General features: G+C 46.2%; 1 protein-coding gene across 1 annotated transcript in view; it reads right to left on the reverse strand.

Annotated features, from left to right (window-relative positions):
• The window catches only part of LRP1B (LDL receptor related protein 1B), a 1,872,788-nt gene that overhangs the window by 344,870 nt on the left and 1,500,416 nt on the right, over positions 1-27,502 (reverse strand). Inside the window, exons 48-51 of the mRNA XM_066577770.1 lie at positions 15,319-15,438; positions 10,031-10,144; positions 5,839-5,988; positions 3,097-3,219 (exon numbers count right to left, since the gene is read on the reverse strand). Coding sequence (XP_066433867.1) covers positions 3,097-3,219; positions 5,839-5,988; positions 10,031-10,144; positions 15,319-15,438 — 507 coding nt within the window. The remainder of the gene's footprint in view (positions 1-3,096; positions 3,220-5,838; positions 5,989-10,030; positions 10,145-15,318; positions 15,439-27,502) is intronic.

Consider the following 27,502-nt stretch of genomic DNA (forward strand, 5'->3'; position numbering starts at 1 on the left):
CAAACATCCTGATTTCCACACATCACCAGACTCCTGGATATGGTGATCACCCCTGGTCATGTAATTCCTGACTCCACCCACCCAGTATACAGTACTTTCCACCAAACTGCGCAATGGCTCCTCCCACAGCAGTGACATCACCACAGGTCCATCAGCCCACCAGATCTCTGCGGTGGCGGTAGGTCGGTATCTCCTGTCAGGACTGCTGAGTTGTGTCTGAGATATTAATGGCTTAGTTGTATTCTCCCTTTGTTATTTTTGTCCTCTCCTTTTCAAGAGCTCTAACTGTGTTGTTCTTCTATCGGTAGGGCTCTGTGTTTTATATATGTTGTAGGACCTTCAATGATGTCATCAGGGGGCAGAGCAATGATGTCACCAGGGGAGGAGCATCAGAAGCACTCACATACATATTAACTGACAAGTGGTTGTTAGTAGTTTGATGGACAATCCCTTTAAACACCCTCCAGGTTGTACAGGGTTTGGGGAAGCTGAGGTTTGCTCAGATCTATGCTGCTGTTTGTAGGGTCTTTGGACTCGAGAGATACTTTACTAAAGACGTTCTAGAGCAGCTGCAATACAGAATTGGCTGCAATTGAAATGAATGGGCAGCCACGTAACACTGTAGACATGCTGACTCCTCCAGAGATGGAGCCATTAATGAAGTAGGAAGGAGCCACTATTTCCTTAGGAAATTTCCACAGTGTTGCTTCTACTGTAACTTTGTTGCTAATGACAGACAATATGCGGTTGCAAGCTATGCGATGTTCGCATCACGGTAAGTTCTATGTTTAATGTACATGCTTTGAAAAGTCCCAACATATATAAAAGACAAATACATGGGATTCCATTTACCCTCTGAAGGACATTAAAAAAGAATGTACACTGATGAAGGCTAAAGGGATATTTTTTACTCTACAGACATCCTGCAAAAAGTGTGTGCGGCTTACTTTTCTTTTTGAAAGGTTGTTTCTGATGATATATGCCACCCAATGTTTCTATAGTAGCATTCTGTACATTGGAGCCTTCCATTGGAGACAATACTGCCAACTAGCAGTGAGCAAACTTTTCAAAAGTTTGGTTTGACCAGTTTGACACAATTTTGTGAAAAAGTTTGGTTTGGTCCAAATTTGTTTGAATCGAACCCAAACTTTACCAATGCCCCTAAAATTAGTGTATGACACTTGTGGGAAAAGGAAAGAGGAGGATGAGGAAGCAGGAGGAGGAGGAAGCGGAAGGAAGAGGAGGGAGGAAGGAAGGAGGAAACATTTTAGTGAGTTTGTTCTGAACTGAACTTTTAGCAAAGTTTGACCCAAAACGGGGGTTTGACTGTTATGGTAAGCTCAAAAACTGCTTCCAACATACACATTTGACTACAGCTCTAATGTGACATGAACAGGAATTTACAAGTCCATATAATGGGCCCACAGGCACTTTGAGTACCTCTATATGATGTCTCCATGAGACTCTGCACTTTCCTCTAGAAACAAATGCTTCATTGAAACCTTTTTGAGATGACCACCTAAAATTGCATTGAAAAAATGGTCTTCCAGAGGGCTGGTCCTCTCAAAGAAGATGTCTAATATACATCACAGGACAGAAAATCTGCTCTAGATAAAGAGCTGATCTTCTGGGGAGATTGCACTGGATCCACTATAGCAGTTTGAGCGGATCCCATTAGAAAGATCTGACCTGTAAAGCCATTTATCTAAATGTTGAGCTAAGAAGGATGCTGCATGGACATAAGGTTTCTCTGAGCAATTAACTCAACTACCACAACAATAATGGCAATATAACCCTAATTATATGGATATATATATATATATATCTATATATATAAAATTGAATGTATGTCTGTCTGCGTGCGTGCGTGTCTGTTTGTCCTTTATGCGCTACTACACCATTCATCCGATCGCCATGAAACTTTGGGAAGTTGTTAAGTACACTCCTGGGAAGATTATAGGCATAGTACAAATATCCTACGATAAATGGCGCGCGAGTGTCGTCGAAAGTTACGCCCCCCCCCCCCCCCCCCACGTAGATCGAATAAGTAAGCCACCTGCTATTGTGATGTCATCACTGATGTCATCAACATCGGACGCCCTTGAACATGCCCCAACATGTTCTATAAAGCTGCATTGTGATGTCATTAAGGCTGTATTATGACACGTACAGCTTGGAACCACTAGAGCACGCCAGCCAATTACCATTGGAGTTGGAAGTGGGTAAACAAGTACTAGGATATCTTCCTAAGAAGCCACAGCAGCCGGATAAATTGTATGTTCCACCCAACGGCTATTTTATTCAGCCCGCAAGGGGGAAGCAGCGGCCTACAAAATCTCATTCAGGTAGGTAGGTTCAGTTCTTGGAGGTTGGGGAATGCTTATGGGCAAGGCCTTATGTCTCATCCCAACTTAATTCTCTCACTTCCCAATGTCATAGAAACTTAAAATTTGGCACGAGCATTGATTATGTCATAAATAGGAAAAGTTAATGGGTCCCAACTCGATTATTCAATTCAAAGCGCCAAAGAATTAGCGTTCAAATTTTACGTACGGAATCTAATTCTCTCATTTCCTGATGTCATAGATAGATAGATAGATAGATAGACTGTATGCAATAACCCAGATAGATAGATAGATAGATAGATAGATAGATAGACTGTATGCAATGACACGTACAGCTTGAAACCATAAATACTAGAGCACGCCAGCCATTTACAGTCAGTCTCCATTGGAGTTGGAAGTGGGCAAACATGTACTAGGCTATCTTCCCAAGAAGCCACAGCAGCCGGATAAATTGGATGTTCCACACAACGGCTATTTTATTCAGCCTGCAAGGGGGAAGCAGCGGCCTACAAAACCTCAGTGGCCGCTGCTGCCGTCATCTAGATATATAAAAACGAATGTATGTATGTATGTCTGTCTTCGCAGCAACGCGCGACGGGTACGCTAGTATATATATATATATATATATATATATATATATATATATATATATATATATATATATATATATATATATATATGGGGGATGGGACTCTGGGGATGACTATGTAGTGACCATGGAGGTTCGGCAATGTAATTCCCGGATACTCACCACAGTGCAATTCATCAGTCCCGTCTTCACAGTCTTTCTGACCATCGCAGACCCACGTATTTAGAATGCACCTCCCGCTGCGACAGGCAAAGTAATTTTCTTCACATTTATGTTGTTTTTTTGCTGGGCAAAGAGAAGAAAAATAGTTTTCAATTATCTCTTCAATAAGGTTTTTATAGCATTGTCATGCACACATCTAGACCGCCCGCTCCTGCCTTGATCTCTGACTCTACTAAACATTACGAGGAAGAAGACACTAATAATGATGAACACCAAGAGACCTTCACCGGCATTCTTACAAGAGATCAAGAAATACTCTACAGGTGTGCTTTAAAATACACATTTACTAGAAAGATAAATATAGAGATAGATATGAGATAGATAGATGGATATGACATAGATATAAGATAGATAGATATGAGATGGATAGATATGAGATAGATAAATAGATATGAGATAGATAGATAGATAGATAGATAGATAGATAGATAGATAGATAGATAGATAGATAGATAGATAGATAGATAGATAGATGGATAAATTTATCCATGGTGAATTTTGACCTGTGAATAGAGATGAGCGAACGTACTCGTCCGAGCTTGATGCTCGGGCGAATATTAGGGTGTTCGGGATGTTCGTTATTCGTAACGAACACCACACGATGTTCGGATGTTCGGGTTACTTTAACTTTCTTCCCTGAGAAATCTTTTCTATATGCGCTCAATGGGGCCAGCGGCAGCAGCGCCAACACCATTGAGAACATATAGAAGAAAAATCCTGCTTCTCTGCCACAGCTGTAACAGCTGTGACAGAGAAGAACGATGTTTGCCCATTGAATTCAATGGAACCGGCAATACAGCCGACTCCACTGAATGCAATGGGCTGCCGGCGATCGCGGGATGAATTGTCGGAAAGGGGTTAAATATATAAGCCCTTTCCTGCAATTCATCCAGAAATGTGTAAAAATAAAAAATATATATATACTCACCTGGTGCCGGCAGCCGGAGTTCAGCGCGGCAGGCTGCAGTTCTCCTGAACTGCTCTGAACAGCTGTGAGTAGTATTCAGCAGCCGGGGATTTAAAATCCCCGCCTGCTGAATAAGATGCCTCTGAATGGTCACAGCCTGACCAATCAGAGGCCAGCCCTCACTCACACCCATTCATGAATTCAGAATAAGGTTTACAGGCATACACAACAGACAGTATTTTAAAATAAAACCAGGAGAAAATAAAGAAAGATACCAGATTTGGGATATTCACCAAGGTTCTTATTCGTGCAGACTCACTGAAGCAAATGGGAAAGCAATACACTGTAGTGTATCTCCAAAGTCTGACACTAGGGTATCCTTGAGTCCCCAGTGATAAAGGATTTTCCAGAACACACCTCCCCTCGCCCTCTCTGAAGTCATCCAGAGAGGGGTGGTGTAGATATATAAAACTTATGGAAAAACCATAATTCCCCATTTCGGCCATATTTCTGCAAGAGACTGGCATATTTCCAGTCATTATTTTATCTACACCAAGCATGACCCAGAAATTATCCCTAGGTACGTGGATATGCCATTCAGCAGGGTTCTGGGGCCTAAACCTCAATGTGTGTAGATGCGTTTTCACCAGCTGGCCCACCCGATTTCGAAAACACAATTTATATCGGGGTAGGACCTTTGCACAATCAACAATCCTTATAAAGAGATTTTACCTTTGGAGCCAGGGAGTCTGTAGGAAATATCAGAGTTTTTGATCCTCACTGACAGGGGTAATTAGCATCCCTCTGTCACTAGCTACCTTGCCCTCAGAACAAAGAACCCCCTATAGCCACATGTACATCAGAGGACAGTCAGATGTGAGGGAGGAAGGGGAAATTCAAAGAATATTGAGTTGTTCCACCAAACTCTCTCACAGTTCTGAATGGGAAGTTGATTGATACTGTGTCAATCCATATACCACAGGGGACTTGGTGCCGAGACCCTCTCCGATAGCTAAAACGAAAGTCCAGAAGTGCTCATCTGAGAACTGCGCCCATTTGACTGTCATTGTGAGTGGTCTACAGACTTTGCAAGACTTTCTTTGGAGCCTGTGTGCCACTTAGCTAGGCACTTCTGTCTATTCGTTTTATTGATCGGTGGGGGTCTCAGCACCCGGACTGATCAAAACTTCTTACAGGTCACTTTCACAAAAAAGTTTAGTTGCTCTTTAATCTTTTGTCTTCTTAGATTTCCAGGTATGGAGTTTTCCTTCCCTCCATCTGCTTTCAGCATTTCTGTTGGTGTGTAGATAAAGGGCTGCCGCCTTGGGGGGTGCAGCGGTTCTGTAGGCTCCCGGTGCTCAGGGCCCGGTGGTTCCTCTGTCTTACAGGACGACAGCAGTATTGTAAATACCACTGATCAGATGGGGGCCCCGTTCTTGCATTGGGGCCCGGACGTGAAGCTACACCCTTTGCTGTACGTGATTCTCTGTAGCGACTATCTCATCTCCCTGCCGGCTAAATATGGATTCCGCTGGAACAATCGCTCCTCCCCTTCACTGACATTTGATGCTTATGAATTTATAAAGCCCAGACAAAAATTGCCTCAACATTGGCTAAAACAATGGGCGCCTCCTCCGTCGGCGTGGAGACGGCGCCTCCGCTCAACGACCGCTCCTTTTATATCTTAGTAGATGCAGCATGTTATTACGTCTGTAACATTGCACAAACACAAAGCCAAGGGGGAAGCAGCAGCAGAAAGCAATTCTGGAAATTACCTGGGCACTTTAATTCATCGGAATAGTCCCCGCAGTCGTTGGCGCCGTCGCAGATCCATTCTGGCAGAATGCACAGGGATGTGGAGTTACAGGGTATAAAGCCGGCCTTTTTCACTCCAAGTTTGTAGTAATGAGAGCAGTCGGTGTTGTCTGGAGGGTCGGAGACATGACTGCCGTTAGATGGCTATTGAAGACTATTTAACTTTATTTAAAATGGACAATTGGTGGATGCCAACAGTACGTAGATAACAAAGTCAGGTGTAGAGGGAACTTAGGTGGCAAAGTGTGTGGTAGATACTTTGTATAACTTTGTATCTGTTGTTTTTTACGAATAGCAAAGGGATTTCTAAGTTAAAAAGAAATAATAATAAAAATTTGATTTTTTTTCCAAAAATAGCGCCAATCTTGTCCGTGGGATGTGTCAGGTATTTCAGCTCAGCCCAGCTGCAGTACCTGATGTAGAACAAGGACAAGAGTGGGGCCATTTCTGAAAAAAAGAGCCATCTTTTAAATTCCGGACAACCTCTAAGGGATGTTCAGACGGTTGGATCGGAAATATCTGTGAAAAATCGCCAGCATTCACGAATGCAACAGACAAACATTTGCGCAAATACATCCACTGCAACGGAGCGCGTTAGTGCGTGACAAAGGGTTGTCCGCCGGTCACAGCCATCTCCTTGATTTTTGTAACCTGCCATAGACTTCTATGGCAGCTTTCTGCATCTGGGCAGCTTCAGACGAGCGCGGTAATCACGGCCGTGTAACGGGACCAGATGAAACCGCAGATATCAATGGATTTCACTGGTTTCGTTTTCACTGTTGGAATTGTCACCGTTAATTGTACGGGCGAGAAACGCGGGGCAGGAGGACAGACGGCCCTTATGAGGCCTTAATAGCCAATCTATTCCAGGGAGTAACACGGGCGTGAACTGGTACTGCAAGCGCAAAAAGTACATTACTATGCGCTGACATGTGCGTATGAGGGTAAATGCGCATGCGCTAATACAATCGCCGCTACAGATCCTATTATCGCATGGACCAGTGATTATTCAAACTCTGCGCTATTCTGGGCGAGTTTGAAAAAAAGACAAAAAAACCCCCCAGAAAGATGCGTCCTGCCCTACGGGAAAATGCGCAGAAAAAAAAGGCGCGTCCCGTCTGTTCTCACAGGCAGCATTACTGCGCGGGAATCCCGAAAGAGAAAACTGAACCTTTCAAATCAGTGGTTTTGTTTTGCCCCGTTACATGATTTTTTACAGCTGCACTACGGGAATATAACGCGCCCGACTGCTTCAGCCCTCAGGGTCCGTCGCACGTTTGCACCAGTTTTCGCACTTGCAAACCTCTGACAATAAAACCCTTTGATTTCAATGGGTTCCTTCATATTCAGCGTTTTTGCGCGCACATTTCCATCGGGTGAACAAATACGCAAGGTCCTCTATTTTTGTGCACCCAAGGCACCATAAGAGTCGAATTCACACCCCATCCGCACAAAATCACGCACGGAACTCTGCGATTTTTAATCGATAACACCGGGGACTAATCAGGCTGCTCAGCCACTTCGATAACGGTACGGGTGTGTCCTACGCTGATGTGAACAGGACGGGCAGCGCAAAAAAGTACAGCAAGCAGGGCGAGTACGCTCGCAAAAACACATGATCACGTTCCATTCACAGCGCAAGCACATCAGGCTCCCGCGAGCGTATATATACGCATACGCTCGTGTGCTGGAGCTTTCAGGGCTTCTTCTGCAGACGAGCAATTTTGCGTGCGTTTCATGCACATAAAATTGCTTGCACAGACCGCAGAGCGCAGAACCCGCGGGCTTCAATCTGTCCCCTCGCATTCAGCATTTTTGCGCTATATACTTGTGCACGGAAAAATACGCAACATCCTCTATTTTTGTGAGCATTTGGGCAACCGAGGCGCCGCAGGGGTCTACGGGGTGCGCCTCCTGTCCGCACACAATCACACAATGACCTGTGTGGTTTTGCTGTGTTAATCGATCGCACCGAGGACTAGAGGAATGGCATGGATGTAACATTCGTAGCCACCAGTCAGATCATACAGCGCCGCTGGGGTTTATATGCGACAATCTGGGATTTTTATAAATCGTGGTCTGTTCCGTGGCGCCGCCGCTTTCAGTATTTTTACTCTGCATTAGTCCGTGTTTTGCAGACTGCTATACAGAACAAATGTAAGTGTGTGTAACCCTTTACATGCTGGTATTATTTTACATTCGCTGCCTGGTACGTTTGTCCGTTTTTACCTCCGCATTCGCATTCTTTGGTATTATTTTCTACAGAGCGAATATGGAGCCAATGTTACCCAAGAGGAAATAAAACCAGTAACTGCAAATCTGGAGCCAACAGTGATGACATACTGATGACACGCATGTCACGTGTAACATGTCTGTATCAAGGTGTGATTGTTCTCAGTGAGAGAAACCAAGTCATCCTGTAGAAAGGAGACCTTGTAAGGGCTACAAACATACATGATGTTACAGCAGCTTTGGGTTCTTCTATCGACCCTTCCTCAGGCTAAAATGGACATGAAGGATCGCTAGAAGCCCCGAAAGCTGCCTGTAACATCATGTATTTTTGTTGGCCATTAAAAGGTCTCATATCTACAAGATGACTTGGTTTCTCTCACTGGGAACAATCACACTTTGCTCTACTGGCGACACGGTACTAAACCTTTTTCCGTTATGTCCGTATCATGGATCCGTATTACAGATGTGTGACAATACGCTCGTGTGACCCCTCCCCCCTGTGACATATTACAGGGGTATTTTCCAGTAGAAACTTTTTCTGGGGGAACATATGGCACACGGAGGAACTAGAAGTCCGTAATATGGACCAGTGGAGCCTCTATAAACGTCCGTATCTGGACAATATCTGCGGTTTTGCTAAGTGTTTGAGTCCTTAAAGGGGTATCATCAGTAGTGGATAGACGGGTCCGCCACTCGGGATTTCTGTCCTTCAACTGGTTGTCCAGCACAGGATGTCATCATCAGCGGACAGAGGAGGAAGACAGAGAACAGGCTTCTGTGCCACTGAAATCAACAGGAGCGCCGTGCGGCTTCTGGCTCCTCTCATGGTCAGGAGTCAGACGTCACATCCTGTTCTCAGCAGGAAGTGGAGGAGCGCTGCCATTGACTGCAATGAGAGTGCCGCAGGCCGGATGGTCAGCTGATGCATCGGGGTCATGAGTGGCAGATCCCCCATCCATCAACTACTGATGACCTACCAGGGAATTAGTCATCAGTTAAAAAAGACCGGAATACCCCTTTAAGGGTGCCTACCCACTTGCGATTTTTTTTCCTGTGATGTTTTGCGTTTTTTCTCAAGAGCAATTAGTATAGAATGCGTTCTTGTCCATCTGGGGTTTTTTTTTCCCGTTTCGTGGCTTTTTTTCACATAGGAACTGTCAGTTGCATATGTCTCCTTATTTTTCATCTTAATGCACCCATGATGGTCAATGGAGGGCTGCAAAAAACGTGCAAAAAACGCGCAAAAAAAGCGTGCGGAAACACCGCGTTTTTCACGTGCGAAAATCGGCAACGCAAGTGGGTAGGCGCCCTAAAGGGGAAGTCTGGAGAGAAAAATAATAGACTGAAATCTGCTAAGTGCTGTATGAAAACATTAAAAACGCCCAACTCCCCTCACCCGTTCCCCAGAGCTGCTTAGGGTGTCCGGTCTCCCTCTTTTCTTCCAGCTCCAGTGATGACGTCCCATTACAAGGACATGTGACCACCGCGGCCAATGACTGGCTGTGTGTAACTCAGGATCAGCAGATAACTGGCTGCAGCGATCACGTGCTCCTGTGATGTCATCGCTGGAGCGGGAAGAAGAGTGCAGCGGGGACCACTGAGGTGGGAGCTGCGGCGGACTGGAAAGGGCCCTTGTTTTTATACAGCACTGAGGAGAGTTCATATTGGATTTTCTCCGCAGACCGCCCTTGAAAGTAGTGGTGGGGGGGGGGGGGGGCAGGTTGGGTAATGGAGTGATGATACATGTGACAATATATTAAAACATCTGTAAGTGAAATATCAAAGGGGAATCTTAAATTCAATGGAATCAATATAAATAAAGCAGCGGTCGGATTGCGGAGACCCTGCGAGGCGTTACACGGGTGCGCTAAATCTATCCACACAGAAGGACTTCACATGATTAGCAGATGAGGCTCTTACTGCAGTTCTTCTCATCTGAAGCGTCGGAGCAGTCGATCATCTGGTTACATTGTGCCGACTTGGTAACACAGGTCCCATCAGTGCAGCGGAACTCCGTAGAAGCACACGTGGAAACTGCGCAAAAACAAAGAGAAGCGTTTAAAGAAAACCTAGAGAACATAAGAAGCCACGAGCCAGAATCTGTGAGCCGTACAGAGCAAACCTGCGTGGGGAATCCATGATTAGCGATCAGGAAGGCGCCCGCTGCTGCAGGTGGAATGTTTATTCTATAAAGAAGAGCATTACACGACGCTGCCGACTGCGGCCAAAGTAGACGATCAATCGCCGCACCCATCAGCCTTCCCAATGCCAAGTCTGCAGTGCATGTGATTGGCTGGTAGAGTAAGCCAATCGGAGTGCGGATCTTACAGGTTTAAGGGGTATACCAGCTCTGCAATACTGATGACCTATCAACAGAAGAGATCATCACTAGCCGATCAGCGGGGGTCCGGGTATTGCTTCAAGAGGACAATATCTCTAATATACACTAACTGCACACTTTAATAGAGACCCCCATGTTGCCCGCTGGAGTCTTTCTGTTTCTCTTAGACACAATGGCGCTGGAACTGGTCGCCTGCTGTTATACCATCCGTGCGGAGGAATGGCGAGTTGTGCGTTCGGACACGTTAGTTGGAGCTCCAGCGTTGTATTCAGCGGACGGTGCAGCCTGTTGGTCAGAACGATTCCTGACATCCTCCTCCGACCCCTTTCAGGGATGAGTTGTTTCTGTCTGCAAGAACCCCTTTCACTGGATGTCTTTCCTCGATCGCGCCATTCTTTGTATACTCTCTACAGCGTTACATGAGAAAACCCCACATGGTTGGCAGGAGCCCCCAGCTAGTCTAGCACCGATGATCGGCATCATTGGAAGTCGCTTCAATCACTGGATCTTCCGTCTAATGTGGATTCACACTGAAACTGACCGCGGAAAACTTTTCACGTGATTTTATGCTCCGGGGCCACGGGGAGACTTACCGTACGGGGGAGCGTCAATTGTGACAAGACTAGCAGCTTTAATAAAGGGGCATTTCAGTGCACTGTGCCACCTGGACTGCCACATACAGCCACCTTCATATGACTTTGCTGTGTGTTTCAGACCGGACTCCGTTTTAACTTCCATCAGCACAACGGATGTATTTTTGCCAACTTTGAACCTTGTAATTACCGGCATCTTGCCTGCTCCCTGGTTTTGACTAGATGTGAACAAAAAAAATCAGCAGCCAAAATGATTTTATGTCGGCCATTTATTATTTTTGGATAGACTATGTATGAATCTGCTCGTCCTCCTAGCTGAGAACAGGGGTGCCAAGAAGCAGCAAAGCGTGACCTGTACATGTTATTCGGGCCGACAACTGGCCGCTCAGGTTGTTGTCACTTTACAGCAGATGTCCGCATCAATACAAGATGAACTCCAGACCTCGCATTCTGTAAAGCTCAGGGAATTGTGGAAATGAGGGAACATAAAACAACCACAAAACACTAAACTAAAACCATCTGCAAAGTGTGCAAAAAAACAAAAGCATAATACAAACTGATGTCTGCTGCTTAAGAACCCAGTTACAGGACTTTGTCTTCGGTTGTGAAGGTTTTGTATGTGTTACAGAATGTACACCACCCACCAGACTACCTACCGGTCATTATAATATGGGGCGTCTGGCCTCCGCAGATTATGTGAACGTGACATTTCACGGGCTATGATAAAGTAACTAAAAGGCACTAAAATGCTGCAAATCGAGGAATTACAATGAAACAAAAATATACATCTTGTTATTTGGATAGCGTCAACTAATTCTGCAGCGCTTTCAGGTAATTTATTTATTGCCCCAACCCCAAAAGGCTGGGTACTCATTTTACCCACCTTGGAAGGATGGAAGGCTGAGTCAACCTTCAGCCGGCTACCTGAGCCACACGGCGATTGAACTGGCAACCTTCAGGTCGTGAGTGAGAGCTTAGGACTGCATTCTGCTGCCTTAACACTCTGCGCCACATGGGGCTCAATGTTAAAGGGGTTCTGACATCAAAAAAAAAAATTGTACTCACCTTGCCTGGCCTGGCCCGATCGCCAGGCATGTCCCCTCCAGCCGGCATCTTCTTCTGTGCCTTTAAAGCAGAGCAGGAGCGGTCAAAAAGACCGCTTCCTGCTCTGGTCCGTCCGTCAGGCACTTCCGAGGTCAACGGACGGACCGCCACAGCAAGCACGTCACAAGCAGTGCTTGCTGTGGGCGGCCCGTCCGTCCGGCTGAACTCCGGAGTGCTGCGCATGCGCAGTGGAGACGCAGCCCGTCCTGACTCCTGTCAGAGGGCACCTCTCCACTGCGCATGCGCGCGATCCCGGAGCGGCGCGGCTCGTGCAGACAGAAGAAGAGGAGCAGCGCCTGCCGGGAGATGACCCCCCGATGTCAACAACAACAGAAGACAAGGTAAGTATTATCTTTTTATGCTTTAGCAGCAATTAAACCATGGGTTCCCTGGGTCCATTAGGCACACCAGGGAACAATGGCTGCTAAAGCATAAAAACATTATTCATGTCAGAACCCCTTTAATAATGGCTACTTCTGTACATACAATGCATGTGGCACGTTCTTTGTCATTCTGAGCTGCACATGACCCATACAGCACAACACTCCTGCCCCTGTCCTCCCATCATCCACTGCTCTCAGGATGCTGGATGCTATGGACAGTGGAGGAAGTAGCAAATGCGGACAAGATGTCAGTGGAAGTGGAGATATTTTTCAGACAAAGGATCACAAGACAGATAGAAAATGAAGAAAGCTAGAGAAGGTGCAGTTGTTGTGGCTTGTCAGTCGTGATGTCGTTGTGACATGGTGGCCACGACACAGGGTCTGACCCGCCATCCTGTTCCTATGCAGGACAAGGGTTAATGTATGATGTGCAGAGATTGCTATCTGCTCTACCTATCAGCAGGTGTGGAGAGCTTTATATTCCTACCATGCCCTCTGCCCCTTGCTGTTGATTCCAGTTCACTAGAAGAGAGGTTGGGGCTGGTGAGATCCTTTAGCCTGGGTGATGGCTCACATTACAGATAAGTACTGCTTTATCCTTTGTTGTTTACATTGCACTATCAGTCCCTCTCTTCAGGGATTCCTATAGGGATAGCCGGGGCCCAGAGGAAGACAGTGGGACTGTCCTTATCAGGATAATAACTCTGCTTGCAGGCAGAGGCTCCTCACTTCCCTGTTTGGTAGGGACAGGTTCTTTCCATCTACTTGGAGTGGTGCTCACTGTCCCGCATAGCATGGTGTTTTATATTTGCGTTCAGTGTGAACGTCACCCTGCGTCACCCTCTAGATTGTATGAAGGCACAGATCTGGAGAAGCTACAAATACATTTCTGCTGCCCTGAAAGTTCCCAAGAGCACAGTGTCGCCCATAATACTAACACGTAAGAAGTCTGGAACAACCAGCACTCTTCCTAAAGCTGTCCGATCCAACAAATTAAGTAATCGGGGAACAGGGCCTCGGTAAGAGAGGTGAACAAGAACCCAATGGTCACTCTGGCTGAGTGACCATTGGGTCCTCAGCCAGATCCTGTGTGCAGATGGGAGAACCTTCCAGAAGGTCAACCATCACTGAAGCACTTCATGGAAACCACCTAGAGTTTACCAAAACAAACCTTAAGAACTCTCAGACTGTGATAAACAAGATTCTCTACTCTGATGACATCCAGATGGACCTTTTTGACCTCAATTCTAAGCGCTATGTCTGGAGGAAACCAGGCACTGCTCATCACCTACCCAATACCACCCCTACAGTGAAGCCTGGTATCATGTTTTGGGACAGGTAGACCGGTCAGGGTTGATGGAAAGCTGAATGCAGTAAAGTTTGACAACACAGAAGTGGCTTAGGAACAACTCTGTGAATGTCCTTGAGTGGCCCAGCCAGAGCCCTGACTTGAACCCACTCAAACATCTTTGGAGACACCTGACAATGGCTGTCCACAGTGGGCCCCCCATCCAGCCTGGCAGAAGAATGGCAGGTAGTCCCCAAATACAGATGTGCAAACCTTGTGACATCATACCCCAAAAGACTGGAGGCTGGAATAATTGCCAAAGGGGCTTCAACTAAGTACCAAATACAAGGTGTGAATACTTGTCATTGTAAAATGGTAGTTTTTAATTTTTTTAAAATTTACGAAGATTTGTAACATTGTTTTTGACTTGGCCATTATGGGGTATTGAGTGCGGAACAACATAACACATTGTAACAAGTGAGCGGGTCTGAGGACTTCCAAACGCATTGTACATTTCCTAATCATAACGATAGAATTTCATAATATCTGTCCACAAAAACGCTCTTCGCTGTGGATTGTTTTGTTCCACCGGATCTACGATCTGACTATGCTTTGTTCTCCACTGTGGATTCTTTTGTTCTACCGTCTATCTGCGATCTGACTTTGCTTTGTTCTCCACTGTGGATTGTTTTCTTCTACCGGATCTCCGATCTGACTTTGCTTTGTTCTCTGCTGTGGATTGTTTTGTTCCACCGGATCTACGATCTGACTTTGCTTTGTTCTCCGCTGTGGATTGTTTTGTTCCACCGGATCTACGATCTGACTTTGCTTTGTTCTCTGCTGTGGATTGTTTTGTTCCACCGGATCTACGATCTGACTTTGCCCTGTTCTCCACTATAGATTGTTTTTTCCTACTGGATCTCCGATCTGACTTTGCTTTGTTCTCCACTGTGGATTGTTTTGTCCTACTGGATCTCCGATCTGACTTTGCTTTGTTCTCCACTGTGGATTGTTTTGTTCTACCGGATCTCCGATCTGACTTTGCTTTGTACTCCACTGTGGATTGTTTTGTTCTACCGGATCTCCGATCTGACTTTGCTTTGTTCTCCACTGTGGATTGTTTTGTTCTACCGGATCTCCGATCTGACTTTGCTTTGTTCTCCACTGTGGATTGTTTTGTTTCACCGCATCTCCGATCTGACTTTGCTCTTGACCTCTGGAGATTATTTTAATATTGTGAATTTTGTGGTTCGGACAAGATACGGCGACACTGACAGATTCACCGTTAATATCCTGCTTTGGATGCATGGTGCGCTCACGAGGGCCGCGCATCTGGGAGTATCAACACATAGATTATCTGGACAGTCTCTGGTAAATTCTCGCCTTGCGGTTCAGCAGCTGATCTTGTGTCCTCATTTTCCGAACAATTACATTCAGAATGCGGCGGCCATTTGTCTGAGGAAAGAGTTGAAAATGTAGTTGAAATAATAGGCGCTTACCTTTGCAGTCTAGTTCGTCGGTGTTGTCCCCACAGTCATCTTCATCATCACATACTTTATTATTGGAAATACAGCGCCGATTCCCACAAAGTTTATAGCCTTTCCAGCAGCTCCGGGATTCTAGTAAAAATATGAGAAAATATAAAAAAATAAAAGTCATTTATGATTAGATTTCATCAGATGAATTGAGTGTTCATTATATCCTGAGGAGCAGAACTATAAGGCATGCAGAGTCTGCTGTCACCGCAGAGGCTTAAAGGGGATGTGTCATCAGAAAATGACCTATTATATAAATCATATTCTGCTAATAATAGTCTGTAACTTCCTGATCTGCAGAGAAAACGTCTCAGCCATAATCACATTATCATCACAGACAGGATTACACTGAGAGGAGACACCCATATATAGATAACACAGGATCCACCATTCACAATAGTCACAGCTCACCTCTTCCCCTCCCTGCACAGGCAGGATTACACTGAGAGGAGACACCTATATATAGATAATACAGAAGCAACCATTCACAATAGTCACAGCTCACCTCCTCTCCTCCCTGTACAGACAGGATTACACTGAGAGGAGACACCTATATATAGATAACACAGGACCCACCATTCACAATAGTCACAGCTCCCCTCCTCCCCTCCCTGTACAGACAGGATTACACTGAGAGGTGACACCTATAAAAAGATAACACAGGAGTCACCATTCACAATAAGTGATGTCACAGCTCACCTCCTCCCCTCCCTGTACAGACAGGATTACACTGAGAGGTGACACCTATAAAAAGATAACACAGGAGTTACCATTCACAATACTCACAGCTCACCTCCTCCCCTCCCTGTACAGACAGGATTACACTCAGAGGTGACACCTATATATAGATAACTCAGGATCCAACATTCACAATAGTCACAGCTCACCTCCTCCCCTCCTTGTACAGGCAGGATTACACTCAGAGGTGACACCTATATATAGATAACACAGGACCCACCATTCACAATAAGTGATGTCACAGCTCACCTTCTCCCCTCCCTGTACAGACAGGATTACACTGAGAGGAGACACCTATAAAAAGATAACACAGGATCCAACATTCACAATAGTCACAACTCACCTCCTCCCCTCCCTGCACAGGCAGGATTACACTGAGAGGAGACACCTATATGTAGATAACACAGGAGCAACGATTCACAATAGTCACAGCTCACCTCCTCCCCTCCCTGTACAGACAGGATTACACTGAGAGGAGACACCTATATATAGATAACACAGGACCCACCATTCACAATAGTCACAGCTCCCCTCCTCCCATCCCTGTACAGACAGGATTACACTGAGAGGAGACACCTATATATAGATAACACAGGATCCAACATTCACAATAGTCACAGCTCCCCTCCTTCCCTATCAGTACAGGCAGGATTACACTGAGAGGTGACACCTATATATAGATAACACAGGATCCACCATTCACAATAGATCATGTCACAGCTCACCTCCTCCACTCCCTGCCCACTGACCACTAAGCCTAATAATAGTCTGACACTTCCTGTTCTGTAGAGGAAACATCTCAGCAGTCATCTCATTATCATCACAGGCAGGATTACCCTGAGAGCTGACATATATATCACAAAATCCACCATTCACAATAGGTGATCAGTTGTGCCTATCTACTCCCCTCTCAGCACAATGACCCCTGCACAGGTCATTGAACATGCCTACAACAGTGAACTGTGTGAATAGCCCATGAAGCTGCTGTAAAGCATCTCTCTAAATGCTGTTAAATACAGCTCAGGCAAGATGGCCGCCCCATAGTCACGTGTAAACAATCGGAAAGCAAAAACAGATTAGAAAATGGAAAATATATCTCTATCTGGTTTTAATCAGTAAAAAAAAGTGATATACGGTAGTCCCTTTCAAGTGAACCTCCAATACCAGTATAAAATTTGTCCCAGGACCAGAGGTGGGGAGTTATAGTACTGGGTGCCGTTCTTTTTCCAATTTGGCCACTAAAGCACCTGTCCTTGGGTCCCTTCTGCATATGTCCAAGGCGATTCTTAGACTACCTGATGCACACTGAGGCCAGGGGGTGCATAGTCTAAGACATTACATACTGTTCTGATTGGCCAGTGTCGCTCATGGGAGCTAATCTGACGGCAGCATACATTATCTGACTACTGATGCACAATGTGCATAGATGAGTGACAGGAGTGCTGGAAGCATGAAGACCGGCCCCAAAGACAAGCAGATCAGTAGCAGGACTGGAAAAAGGATGGCACCAAGTTTGATGTTTTGGTTTCTGTAGAGGCAATTTACATCAACTCTTGATTGTTATGAGGAGCGATCAGATGAACTGTAATGAATAACAAAGTCACTCCTTGCCATGAAAATTAACTTAATCACAAAAGCCCCATTTCCACTGAATTACAACCCTGCCACAAAATGACCTGCTAATGACCAACACGTGCCAGGACCGTCTCCTAAAGAGGATTCAGCTACGGGGTGAGTTTAATACCAGTGTAGAGCTGCTCAGGAATGGGAGCAGGTGGGTGTCAATGCATCTGTACGCAGTGAGGCGAAGGTTTTGGAGGCTGGCTTGGTGTCAAGAAGGGCAGCAAAATAGCCAAGAAAAACATCAAAGACAGACTGACAATTTGAAGGAATGGATTGGACTGTGGAGGACGGGGGGGGGGGGGGGGGGGGATTGTTTTCTGTGATGAAATCCCTTCAGACTGTTTAGGACATCTGTAAGAGTAACTGCCCAGAGAAGAAAAGGTGAATGCTACCATGAGTCCTGTGACATGCCAACAGTAAAGCATCCTGAGACCATTCATGTGGGAGGTCGCTTTTCATCCCAGGGAGTGGGCTCACTCATAAACTAAGAACACAGCCATGAATAAGTAATGGGATCTAAAACTCTTCCAAGAGCAACTTGTCCCGACCGTCCAGGAGCAACTTGTCCCGACCGTCCAGGAGCAACTTGTCCCAACCGTCCAGGAGCAACTTGTCCCGACCGTCCAGGAGCAACTTGTCCCGACCGTCCAGGAGCAACTTGTCCCGACCGTCCAGGAGCAACTTGTCCCGACCGTCCAGGAGCAACTTGTCCCAACCGTCCAGGAGCAACTTGTCCCAACCGTCCAGGAGCAACTTGTCCCAACCGTCCAGGAGCAAGGTCTCCGAACCATCTAGGAGCAATTTGATGATAAACAATGCTTTTTTATAGTATGATGGAGCACCATGTCACATGGCAAAAGTGATAACAAAGTGGCTCAGTGACCAAAGCATTGAAAGTTTGTGTCAATGGCCAGGAAACTCCCCATATCTTAATCCCATTCAAAACGTGTGGTCAATCCTCAAAAATAAAGTGGACAAACAAAAATACTGAAATTGTGATAAACTCCAAGCACTGATTGGGAAGAATGGGCGTCATCAGTCAGGTCTTGGCCCAGAAGCTGCTATCCAGCATGTCAGGGCAATTTGTAGAAGTCTTAGAAAATAAAGGTCAACACTGTAAATATGGAGTCTTTGCCTCAACTTGATTTATTTGTCCATACAAGTTTAACAACTTATGAAATGCTTATAATTGTACTTCAGCAGCCGTAGAAACTTCTAAGAGAGCTAAAAACACTTAAGCAGCAATCTGTGAAAACTAAAATTTGTGTCAGTCTCAAAAGTATTGGCCATGGCTTTAATATAATGTCCCCCTTCTGTGCCTGGACCAATCTGCGTTGACCTTCTAGGCCACCATGTTCCTCTGTCCCATATGATTAGACAGCACATTATTGCCCATTGGTCTGAAGAGATCCCATTGTTTACAGAGCCCAAGACTCGTATACTGTCAAGTAGATCCTATATAGAAGATGACGCTGGTACTGGTTGGGTACTCGTTAGTAGAGTATGTGCATCGGGACATGCAGTAGGGGCTTCTGGGTCAAACTTCATTTTAACATACAAAGTGTAATAATTAGAACCTGCGTTACCTTAAATAGTAACTACTTAAAGTTAAAAAAAATCAAGTAGTCATTTTGCTGTAAGTACTATGTAATTTCCCGCTTTCCTATAACTGACCTGAAAAAGTGATTTACCTCAACTCTATGCAGATAATTAGAGTTTTCTCATCAAGTGTGCAATTGAAAGGGGACCATGTACATTTTTAACCGAGCATCCACTGTAATTACACTCATGAAGATCTCTTGTGTTAACTGAACTGTGACAATTACTGTAATCCTGAAAACGCTTTCTGAAGAACGGCAGCAAATCAGTTTTTTTTTTTTTTTTTGCTTTTTGGCTTTTACAATGGAGGTTTACACAGTTTTACATGTTTTCGCAGTTTTGCACACAAGTCTTTTTGTACAGATTTGATAGGAGCAGTGATCGTTTTAGAAGAGAAATCCACATAGCAACCATTAAAAATGACCCTCCAGCAAATCTGCTACCAAGTATTGCCATCCTGGACAGAGGGGCTTGATGTTTATTCCCCACCCCTCACCCATCTCATGAGTCCTTCTCTTGGCATTGGACCAATTAATTACACCTTTGCTTATTAACACCCCAGTTTTTCAGTAGAGTGCAGCGCACGTTTTCATCACCCAGTATACAGGACTTACTAGAGTTGTGCCCGACTCTTGAAGGGTACTATAGCAGGTGCATGTGATATCTAATCCCTTTTACACTGGCATGAAGATTTTCGGCTGGCCATGTCACAGCCACAGCGCTGCCCGAAAATAGCGTGAGCGGGCGTTAAAATGCCTGTTGAGATGGCTGAATGCGGTGATTATATGATGCACCTGGGATACTGTCGGGTGGGGGGAGACAGTTTAGCTCTGTTCAACTGCCTGCCCGTTTCTGTCCCCTCACCAGCTATCGGCAAGGGGAGGTGGCAGGAGCTTAGCACACTAGCTCCACCCCCGCCCCCTCCCATTGCAGATAGTTGGCAAGGGGCGAAGAGAAGGAGGGACACGCTGCTAAACTCTCTCCCACCTCCCTTTTCCCCAGCAGCTCCCATAGGCTCCAGATGGGGAGTGTATATCGGCCGGCCATAACAACGCGACCGATATCACAGTAAAAGATGTTACGGTACTGGAGGGGTTCAAAGAAGAGCGACTAAACTAATACATGGAATGACGGGACTGGAATACCCGGAGAGGCACCAAAACTGGGATTATTTACTCTGGAAAAAAGACGGCTAAGGGGTGATCAAATAACCATGTATAAATACATGAGGGGACAATACAAAGATCTCTCCCATGATCTGTTTATATCAAGGACTGCGGCGGTAACAAGAGGGCATCCGCTACGTCTAGAAGAAAGCAGGTTTCATCGCCAACACAGAAGGGGGTTCTTTACGGTAAGAGCAGTGAGACTGTGGAACTCTCTGCCTGAGGATGTGGTGATGGCAGGATCCATAGAGGAGTGTAAGAGGGACTTGATGTCTTTCTGGAGAGGAAGGATATTACAGGATATAAATCTAAAAGTAAATTGTTAATCCGGGTATACAGGCAGGTAGGAACTATTAGGGGTTGATCCAGGGAACAGTCTGATGGCCATTAGAGAGCCAGGAAGGAATTTTCCCCCAAAAGGACTAAATGGCTTCTGCTCTTTGGGTTTTTTGCCTTCCTCTAGATCAACAACACAGGAGGATAGACAGGCTGGACTAGATGGACATTGTCTTTATTCGGCCTTACAAACTATGTTACTATGTTACTATGATATACGCTCGTGGGAAAGAGCCCTCAGACTGTATACTCACAAGCTATTGTTTTCAGTCCTGAAAAATCTGTTAGATTTTTTTTTCTGTGATTTTCATGCATTTTTGTGATTTTCCCGCACGGTTTGCATCCGTTTTTTACACGTGTAAAAAAAGGACAAATTCATAAATAAACCGCACTTCCTGGTTCTCTTAAGTAATTCCTTTATGGCCCATTTAAGTGCAATCCGTTTTCTTAACACACCCATTGAATTGAATACGGCATGCTGCGATTTTTTTATTTTTTTTTACTCAGCTTGTTCATCCAAGTAAATATAGAAGTCGCTGTGAATATTTGGATTGAAATAAATTTTGTTCTAGTTACATCCAATTTTGAAAAAAAATCGGACAGAAAGATCATTTGTGTGAATATACCCTTGGGCTCAGTAATTGTCTCCTGTCGGAGCATTTGAAAATGTCTGCAATCAAAATGTAACTGAAAAGATTCAAGAGATACAAGATTCAAGAACAGTATTAGAGGACTTTCAAAGTTGTGTACAATAAAGCACACGTCCACCTCTGACACCACAAGGCTCTCATACAATAAAGCACACGACCACCTCTGACACCACAAGGCTCTCGTACAATAAAGCACACGTCCACCTCTGACACCACAAGGCTCTCGTACAATAAAGCACACGTCCACCTCTGACACCACAAGGCTCTCGTACAATAAAGCACACGTCCACCTCTGACACCACAAGGCTCTCGTACAATAAAGCACACGTCCACCTCTGACACCACAAGGCTCTCGTACAATAAAGCACACGTCCACCTCTGACACCACAAGGGTCTCATACAATAAAGCACATGTTCACCTCTGATGCCACAAGGCTCTCGTACAATAAAGCACACGTCCACCTCTGACACCACAAGGCTCTCGTACAATAAAGCACACGTCCACCTCTGACACCACAAGGCTCTCGTACAATAAAGCACACGTCCACCTCTGACACCACAAGGCTCTATTACAATAAAGCACATGTTCACCTCTGATGCCACAAGGCTCTCGTACAATAAAGCACACGTCCACCTCTGCCACCACAAGGCTCTCGTACAATAAAGCACACGTCCACCTCTGACACCACAAGGCTCTCGTACAATAAAACACACGTCCACCTCTGACACCACAAGGCTCTCGTACAATAAAGCACACGACCAACTCTGACACCACAAGGCTCTCGTACAATAAAGCATACATCCACCTCTGACACCACAAGGCTCTCGTACAATAAAGCACACGTCCACCTCTGACACCACAAGGCTCTCGTACAATAAAGCACACGTCCACCTCTGATGCCACAAGGCTCTCGTCCAATAAAGCACACATCCACCTCTGACACCACAAGGCTCTCGTACAATAAAGCACACGTCCACCTCTGACACCACAAGGCTCTCGTACAATAAAGCACACGTCCACCTCTGATGCCACAAGGCTCTCGTACAATAAAGCACACATCCACCTCTGACACCACAAGGCTCTCGTACAATAAAGCATACGTCCACCTCTGACACCACAAGGCTCTCGTACAATAAAGCACACGTCCACCTCTGACACCACAAGGCTCTCGTACAATAAAGCACACGTCCACCTCTGACACCACAAGGCTCTCGTACAATAAAGCACACGTCCACCTCTGACACCACAAGGCTCTCGTACAATAAAGCACACGTCCACCTCTAACACCACAAGGGTCTTGTACAATAAAGCACACGTCCACCTCTGACACCACAAGGCTCTCATACAATAAAGCACGCATCCACCTCTGATGCCACAAGGCTCTCGTACAATAAAGCACACGTCCACCTCTGACACCACAAGGCTCTCATACAATAAAGCACGCATCCACCTCTGATGCCACAAGGCTCTCGTACAATAAAGCACACGTCCACCTCTGACACCACAAGGCTCTCGTACAATAAAGCACGCATCCACCTCTGATGCCACAAGGCTCTCGTACAATAAAGCACACGTCCACCTCTGATGCTACAAGGCTCTCGTACAATAAAGCACACGTCCACCTCTGACGCCACAAGGCTCTTGTACAATAAAGCACACGTCCACCTCCGACATCACAAGGCTCTTGTACAATAAAGCACACGTCCACCTCTGACGCCACAAGGCTCTTGTACAATAAAGCACACGTCCACCTCCGACATCACAAGGCTCTCGTACAATAAAGCACACGTCCACCTCTGACACCACAAGGCTCTCGTACAATAAAGCACACGTCCACCTCTGACACCACAAGGCTCTCATACAATAAAGCACACGTCCACCTCTGACACCACAAGGCTCTCGTCCAATAAAGCACACATCCACCTCTAACACCACAAGGCTCTCGTACAATAAAGCACACGTCCACCTCTGACACCACAAGGCTCCCGTACAATAAAGCACACGTCCACCTCTGACAACACAAGGCTCTCGTACAATAAAGCACACGTCCACCTCTGACACCAGAAGGCTCTCGTACAATAAAGCACACATCCACCTCTGACAACACAAGGCTCTCATACAATAAAGCACACATCCACCTCTGACACCACAAGGCTCTCGTACCATAAAGCACACCTCCACCTCTGATGCCACAAGGCTCTCGTACAATAAAGCACACGTCCACCTCTGATGCTATAAGGCTCTCGTACAATAAAGCACACGTCCACCTCTGACGCCACAAGGCTCTTGTACAATAAAGCACACGTCCACCTCCGACATCACAAGGCTCTTGTACAATAAAGCACACATCCACCTCTGACACCACAAGGCTCTTGTACAATAAAGCACACATCCACCTCTGACACCACAAGGCTCTCGTACAATAAAGCACACGTCCACCTCTGATGCCACAAGGCTCTCGTACAATAAAGCACACGTCCACCTCTGACACTACAAGGCTCTCGTAGAATAAAGCACACGTCCACCTCTGACACCAAAGGCTCTCGTACAATAAAGCATACGTCCACCTCTAATGCCACAAGGCTCTCGTACAGTAAAGCACACGTCCACCTCTGACACCACAAGGCTCTCGTACAATAAAGCACACGTCCACCTCTGACACCAAAAGGCTCTTGTACAATAAAGCACACGTCCACCTCTGACAACACAAGGCTCTCGTACAATAAAGCACACGTCCACCTCTGATGCTACAAGGCTCTCGTACAATAAAGCACACGTCCACCTCTGACACCATAAGGGTCTCATACAATAAAGCACACGTCCACCTCTGACACCACAAGGCTCTCATGCAATAAAGCACATGTCCACCTCTGACACCACAAGGCTCTCATACAATAAAGCACACGTCCACCTCTGACACCACAAGGCTCTCGTACAATAAAGCACACGTCCACCTCTGACGCCACAAGGCTCTTGTACAATAAAGCACACGTCCACCTCTGATGCTACAAGGCTCTTGTACAATATAGCACACGTCCACCTCTGATGCTACAAGGCTCTTGTACAATAAAGCACACGTCCACCTCTGATACCACAAGGCTCTCGTACAATAAAGCACACGTCCACCTCTGATGCTACAAGGCTCTCGTACAATAAAGCACACGTCCACCTCTGACAACACAAGGCTCTCGTATAATAAAGCACACATCCACCTCTCACACCACAAGGCTCTCGTACAATAAAGCACACGTCCACCTCTGACACCACAAGGGTCTCGTACGATAAAGCACACGTCCACCTCTGACACCACAAGGCTCTCGTACAATAAAGCACACGTCCACCTCTGACAACACAAGTCTCTTGCACAATAAAGCACACGTCCACCTCTGACGCCACAAGGCTCTTGTACAATAAAGCACACGTCCACCTCTGATGCTACAAGGCTCTCGTCCAATAAAGCACACATCCACCTCTGACACCACAAAGCTCTCGTACAATAAAGCACACGTCCACCTCTGACACCACAAGGCTCTCGTACAATAAAGCATACGCCCACCTCTGATGCCACAAGGCTCTCGTACAATAAAGCACACGTCCACCTCTGACACCACAAGGCTCTTGTACAATAAAGCACATGTCCACCTCTGATGCTACAAGGCTCTCGTACAATAAAGCACACATCCACCTCTGACACCACAAAGCTCTCGTACAATAAAACACACGTCCACCTCTGACACCACAAGGCTCTCGTACAATAAAGCATACGCCCACCTCTGATGCCACAAGGCTCTCGTACAATAAAGCACACGTCCACCTCTGACACCACAAGGCTCTTGTACAATAAAGCACATGTCCACCTCTGATGCTACAAGGCTCTCGTCCAATAAAGCACACATCCACCTCTGACACCACAAGGCTCTCATACAATAAAGCACACGTCCACCTCTGACACCACAAGGCTCTCATACAATAAAGCACACGTCCACCTCTAACACCACAAGGCTCTCCTACAATAAAGCACACGTCCACCTCTGACACCACAAGTCTCTTGCACAATAAAGCACACGTCCACCTCTTACGCCACAAGGCTCTTGTACATTAAAGCACACTTCCACCTCTGATGCTACAAGGCTCTCGTCCAATAAAGCACACATCCACCTCTGACACCACAAAGCTCTCGTCCAATAAAGCACACGTCCACCTCTGACACCACAAGGCTCTCCTACAATAAAGCACACGTCCACCTCTGACACCACAAGGCTCTCGTCCAATAAAGCACACGTCCACCTCTGATGCCACAAGGCTCTCGTACAATAAAGCACACGTCCACCTCTGACACCACAAGGCTCTTGTACAATAAAGCATACGTCCACCTCTGATGCCACAAGGCTCTTGTACAATAAAGCATACGTCCACCTCTGATGCTACAAGGCTCTCGTCCAATAAAGCACACATCCACCTCTGACACCACAAAGCTCTCGTCCAATAAAGCACACGTCCACCTCTGACACCACAAGGCTCTTGTACAATAAAGCACACGTCCACCTCTGACACCACAAAGCTCTCGTACAATAAAACACACGTCCACCTCTGACACCACAAGGCTCTCGTACAATAAAGCACACGACCAACTCTGATGCCACAAGGCTCTTGTACAATAAAGCACACGTCCACCTCTGACACCACAAGGCTCTCCTACAATAAAGCACACGTCCACCTCTGACACCACAAGGCTCTCGTCCAATAAAGCACACGTCCACCTCTGATGCCACAAGGCTCTTGTACAATAAAGCATACGTCCACCTCTGACGCCACAAGGGTCTTGTACAATAAAGCACACATCCACCTCTGACACCACAAGGCTCTCCTACAATAAAGCACACGTCCACCTCTGACACCACAAGGCTCTCGTCCAATAAAGCACACGTCCACCTCTGATGCCACAAGGCTCTTGTACAATAAAGCATACGTCCACCTCTGACGCCACAAGGGTCTTGTACAATAAAGCACACGTCCACCTCTGACACCACAAGGCTCTCGTACAATAAAGCACGCATCCACCTCTGACACCACAAGGCTCTCGTACAATAAAGCACGCATCCACCTCTGACGCCACAAGGCTCTCGTACAATAAAGCACACGTCCACCTCTGACACCACAAGGCTCTCGTACAATAAAGCACACGTCCACCTCTGACACCACAAGGCTCTCGTACAATAAAGCACACGTCCACCTCTGACACCACAAGGCTCTCGTACAATAAAGCACACGTCCACCTCTGACACCACAAGGCTCTCGTACAATAAAGCACACGTCCACCTCTGACACCACAAGGCTCTTGTATAATAAAGCACACGTCCACCTCTGACACCACAAGGCTCTCGTACAATAAAGCATACGTCCACCTCTAATGCCACAAGGCTCTCGTACAATAAAGCACACGTCCACCTCTGACACCACAAGGCTCTCGTACAATAAAGCACACGTCCACCTCTGACACCACAAGGCTCTCGTACAATAAAGCACACGTCCACCTCTGACACCACAAGGCTCTCGTACAATAAAGCACACGTCCACCTCTGACACCACAAGGCTCTCGTACAATAAAGCACACGTCCACCTCTGACACCACAAGGCTCTCATACAATAAAGCACACGTCCACCTCTGATACCACAAGGCTCTTGTACAATAAAGCACACGTCCACCTCTGATGCTACAAGGCTCTCGTCCAATAAAGCACACATCCACCTCTGACACCACAAGGCTCTCGTACAATAAAGTACACGTCCACCTCTGACACCACAAGGCTCTCGTACAATAAAGCACACGTCCACCTCTGATGCTACAAGGCTCTCGTACAATAAAGCACACGTCCACCTCTGACACCACAAGGCTCTCGTACAATAAAGCACACGTCCACCTCTGATACCACAAGGCTCTTGTACAATAAAGCACACGTCCACCTCTGACGCCACAAGGCTCTTGTACAATAAAGCACACGTCCACCTCTGATGCTACAAGGCTCTCGTACAAT

This window comes from Eleutherodactylus coqui, chromosome 8, assembly GCF_035609145.1.
Source record: "Eleutherodactylus coqui strain aEleCoq1 chromosome 8, aEleCoq1.hap1, whole genome shotgun sequence".
In the NCBI taxonomy this organism is placed as follows: domain Eukaryota; kingdom Metazoa; phylum Chordata; class Amphibia; order Anura; family Eleutherodactylidae; genus Eleutherodactylus; species Eleutherodactylus coqui.